Source organism: Metschnikowia bicuspidata, assembly GCF_001664035.1.
Source record: "Metschnikowia bicuspidata var. bicuspidata NRRL YB-4993 chromosome Unknown METBIscaffold_4, whole genome shotgun sequence".
NCBI classification, from domain to species: domain Eukaryota; kingdom Fungi; phylum Ascomycota; class Pichiomycetes; order Serinales; family Metschnikowiaceae; genus Metschnikowia; species Metschnikowia bicuspidata.
In genome coordinates, this window is record NW_017387734.1 from 574,284 (window position 1) to 578,939 (window position 4,656).

At 43.8% G+C, this 4,656-nt stretch overlaps 3 protein-coding genes across 3 annotated transcripts in view; 2 read left to right on the forward strand and 1 right to left on the reverse strand.

The window, feature by feature from the left end:
- Window positions 1–1,618: 1,618 nt before the first annotated feature.
- Window positions 1,619–2,250, forward strand: METBIDRAFT_197388 (uncharacterized protein). Its single transcript, XM_018854886.1, has one exon. The coding sequence runs from the start codon at window positions 1,823–1,825 to the stop codon at window positions 2,192–2,194; it is 372 nt and encodes a 123-aa protein (XP_018710895.1). The 5' UTR covers window positions 1,619–1,822; the 3' UTR covers window positions 2,195–2,250.
- METBIDRAFT_197389 (uncharacterized protein) lies at window positions 2,251–2,574 on the reverse strand. The gene has a single exon (XM_018854887.1). The coding sequence runs from the start codon at window positions 2,495–2,497 to the stop codon at window positions 2,306–2,308; it is 192 nt and encodes a 63-aa protein (XP_018710896.1). The 5' UTR covers window positions 2,498–2,574; the 3' UTR covers window positions 2,251–2,305.
- A 1,628-nt stretch (window positions 2,575–4,202) lies between these two features.
- WSC4 (Wsc4p) overlaps window positions 4,203–4,656 on the forward strand; it is a gene marked incomplete at both ends in the record, with an annotated part of 2,035 nt that continues 1,581 nt past the window's right edge. Inside the window, one exon of the mRNA XM_018858937.1 lies at window positions 4,203–4,543. Within this exon, the coding sequence (XP_018710897.1) occupies window positions 4,203–4,543 (341 nt within the window). The remainder of the gene's footprint in view (window positions 4,544–4,656) is intronic.

Sequence of the window (4,656 nt, forward strand, 5' to 3'; positions counted from 1 at the left end):
CAAAAAAAAAAAAAAAAAAAAAAAAAAAAAAAAAAAAAATTAAACAGAATTGGAACCGTATTCAGCCGCAAACTGGCGCATAAGAGTCTTTGAATTCAACCTTGTTTGAGACTTATCTCTGCCTATTGCTATTAATAAACCTACTCATAGAAACAGCTTATCTTGACAATTGGTATTTTGAGTTGGTCAAGATTGTCACAAATTCCGACTTCCCTTTACTATTTTTGTGGCCACTACTCCACTGTCGTTTTGAAGATACGTCCTCTCCTCGAAGACAGGCGCAACTGTATTAAAAGTACATATCTGCGGGTTTCAAAAGCTGCTTGAGTTTCATATCCAAAAGAGCTTTCTAATACCATAAAAACATCACTTAGCTTATTTTGGAAATGGTATCCCGACGACGGATCACATCAACAGACCAAATATCTCACAAGGCTGTTCATTCTGTATAGTTTTCTCTTTAGAAAATATTGATATTGTGTCCCTTGAGTTTGGGAGCCAAACCGACAAAGCCCTGGCTGAAGCATTCAAACACATCGGACGCTTGCAGAAAGTTGCTCCGGGATAATCAATTAATGTATATTATATAACAGATAAGATAGATTAATAATACTAACAGCGTACCTGATAACATTATCAGTAGAATTATGTTGAAACGACAAATAACTTATAACATTATGAAATGGTATCAAATCGCCTCACAGTCGAACTTTTTAATCAATTAGACTTACTAAGAGATCTCTCAGTTGAATAAGCAAAATAAAAACATAAATCAATTGTGAACTACAGAATATTATTATAATCAATGGATTCAGACTCAAGTCGATTTTAATCCAGTTTTAATAATGTGTTTTAACATTGTATTTGGGCTTTAGATGGCAAAGAGCTCTGTGAATTGAGAGATGCTTGCAAATCTGTCCAAGGGCTCACAGTTTACAAACTGTGCTTGCCTATTGGAAGAATGATTTTGATGCACTGGAATTTCAAAAAGATCTTTACTATGGAATATCTCTTATTAACTGACATAATCGTAATCGAAGTCGTATTAGTATGATATATAAACTAAATGTATCCAGCGTATCGAAATAGAATGAGTATTTATGTAAACAATATGCGGTGCCGAGATGTTAACTCATACCTTATGTACGTAACTAGACTTTGATGTCATTAGTAAATTAAGTAGAAGAACTCAGTAAGTGGCTACGTTAATGGGAACTAAGGATAAAGAGAATATATTTATTCAAATGGTTTATGGTATTTACTTATAATTTTGACTGAGGAAAACTTTTTCATACGAATCAATTACATAATATGATCTTCCCATCTAAGAATAGAGTATTAGAATGGTCTGAGACTGAATATTTCTCTCATACAATAATTCTGTGGCTTGCTCGATATGAACGAATAATTTGACTTCTGTTCTCACCAAGTTTCACATCAGACTTGCTCTTCAAGGTAAAAAGTATGTAAGCTCTGAGATACTCCCCGAAGGATAGTGTAGGTCAAAACGGGGTAATTTTGAATACGTGTTTTGTACTGAACTTAATTATCAGATTTAATACACCCCTAAAGCAGGGTATATCAACCTTTGTTAATTCGTTCAATTAATCATAACTGACTCTGTTTTCTATTAATTAATCTTTTTTTTTTCATGCTACATGTTCATTTCTATACAAATTAAGATCCTATTTCCAAAAATCCATTCGTGTATTTATGGAATCAGACCGTCTTCTCGTATGGATAGCGTCTTTTTGATTTCCTACACGGAGCGGGCCGTCTAGTCTCTTTAGAATGTTCGCAACATTTCGTCAATTTTGTGAGGATGAAAGATCCACTCATCGCACCAGTCTTTGAATTTCTGCTTTTCTACTGCTGTTACTGCCAGCCACCAGATTTGATGGAAGGCTTCCTTTTTCTAGCACGCGTTGACGGTTACGGCCAACTTCCCAGCATGGTTTTCATGGGTGCGGTTTCAACTTTTGGTTGCTTTCAGCCCTCTTCCAGATTTGACGGTTGTTCTTTTTTCAATTTGGATTTTGGAAACTATACTAAAGTGCTGCGGCCTGCTCAACATTCCTTGATAAGTGACGGGCGGAACAGCCATTGCAATCTACTGCGAGTACTTATGGCAATTAATGAGAACGAGCAGACCCCTGCACCAAAATTCGAAGAAACACCAGGGAGCCTCTTCTGACATGATTAGGTGGGTAGGTGCCAGCTAGGTAGAACTGATTATTAATGGCACTCCGAATAGTCAATTTGCACCCACTGAACTAGGAGAGAACATCGCAATATCATGGTTTCTTCATCCAGAGCTCGTCAGATGCGGTCTGTGCAGGTCGAAGATGGAACCGTGGAAGACAGAAACGAGAGAGAAAACATCTAAACACATCACGTCTAAAAAAGGCAAGACACAGAGTATTATAAACAAAAGCGCACAGTGGCGATTCTGACTTGCGATGCAAGATTGTTGACAGTTCACCTTCAAGCCACCCATCAAATACAACTATTGCCGGTGACAGCACCGCGGCTCTTCAAACTACGCTCGCACTAATTTAGTAGTGCGTGGACGAGCTACAGGCAAAAGAGGCTATTACCCGAAACGATTTCGGGCACGGCACGACCGCAATCTTTGTTTTGGGGCTGGATGTTGTGTGAGTTCTTTTTATTTCGGATTTCCGAGAAGTTGGGTGGGCTTCAAAGCAGCCATTGATTCATCACCCTTGACCTACCGATTTTTGGTCTGGCTCAAATTTCGATTTGTTTGCGTGGCTTTGGGGCGGCCCTCGAGGTTGCGTGAAGAGTCTGTTGTATTGCTATTAAAACTTGGGTTCGTTCCGCATTTGGGTGGCTTTTAAGTTTTAAGAGCTTATGTCTCAGTGCGGTTTCCGATTCCGACCGTACACCCTCAAGGAGCCAGTTCCTCAGGAAACACTCGAAATCTTCTAAGTTTGAACTTCCACATTCACGAGTTTGTTTTCCATTTGCCGCCTTGAATTTGGCAGGGACCTGGCCTGCTTAATAGACTCGGATGCTTTCATGTCCGGGTGCCGGATCCGGAGGCTCCGTAGGATGTCGTCATATCGCTTGGCTTCCATGTGCAAAGGCCTGCGCACTATACACAGGACCACATATGAGATCTTGAGGCCCAGGACTGGAGACTGGAATCTTCATACTCTTGATTGCAAAATGAAATAGGTCAAAGAAGACAATCTTAGAACCACCAGCATTGTTCTTGACAGTGTGTGTGACAGTCCCGTAAAATGTGGGAGTGCGCCGTGACGTTACTCCTTCAAACATTCTTTGGTATATAAGCTTCGTCAGCAGGTATATGAATCGAGGCTCAGGCTATCTCAGTCCGAAAAATACATGCAAAACGGACCCAAAAACACCCGCACTCAAAGACACCCGCACTCAGAGGCACAGAAAAACAACAACGTCCTGCAGGCGGCACCGCCCCAGGCGCCAAGTCGCATTGCTCATAATTCTCACCTGCCGCCCATTTAACCCCAAAAGAGATGCCCACAATAAGCTTTGGCCATAGTCTGAGTGCCCCCAGACCCCCGGGACTCTTATGAAACCCACTTGAAATCCTGCACCTGCAAGTTCACATCTCCTAGTTTCAAGGCACCCATTTATAAAACAACAAGCCGGGGAGATTCTCTAGTGAGGCAGATAAAAAGCATCGCCTAAGCCCTCTCGTACTTCCATCGGCACATCGCACCAACACCCGCGGACCTGCATAGAGAGGCCGCGCGCGGCTTCCGCAGGTTTTGCATATCTTGATCCACCGGGGTTGCCACGACGCTTACACCTTATTCTGTCCCACTATCCTCTCGTGTATATTCTCTTTCTTTTCTTCGTGTCCCGCCATACCTGGCCCTGTGACTCGAACTTTTTTTATTCTTTCACACCCTTACTTTTTTGCTGCCTGCGGCCAAGACTCCTTTCTTCCGGACACCCGACCAGCCCATATCCCGCCGCTCCACTCGGATTAGCCGCCGCCCCCTATATACGAATCTCCGTGGATTCCACCAAAAAATCACCAGCTAGCCCTGGCACTTGTTCGTGTTTCCGTTTTTACAGCCACAAAACCCCAGCGTACCCCCACATCCCTGGCGGTGTCGTGCCACAAACAGCCCCCTGTTTCTGCACCCTTCGGCCGGATATATGGCCTGTTCTTGACCCCGGCTCCTGCAGAAATGGCGTACATGCTCCTTCTCTTGGCATACATGGATCTAGCGGCAGCCTTGGCCATCACGCTATGTTCGTCCACCAACCTCGGCTCGGGCCAGACGTCCGACTCATACATGTCCAACGGCTATTGCCGGGACTACTGTGCTGATGCCGGCTACTCGGTTGCAATCACACAGAACTACGACTGCTGGTGCTCCAACACCGTGCCTGCCGATGTCGTGGATGATTCCCAGTGCGACATTGGATGTCCTGGCTATAGTGAGGAAGAGGTCTGCGGAGGTGACGGCGTGTACGGCTATGTTGTGTTTGGCAGTGCGTCCACGGCGACCCGTTCGGACCAAAGCACGTCCTCCTCCAAGCCCGCTACAACCCGATCATCGAGCTCTAGCTCTAGCTCTAGCTCTAGCTCTAGCTCTAGCTCTAGCTCTAGCTCTAGCTCAAGCTCAAGCTCAAGCTCAA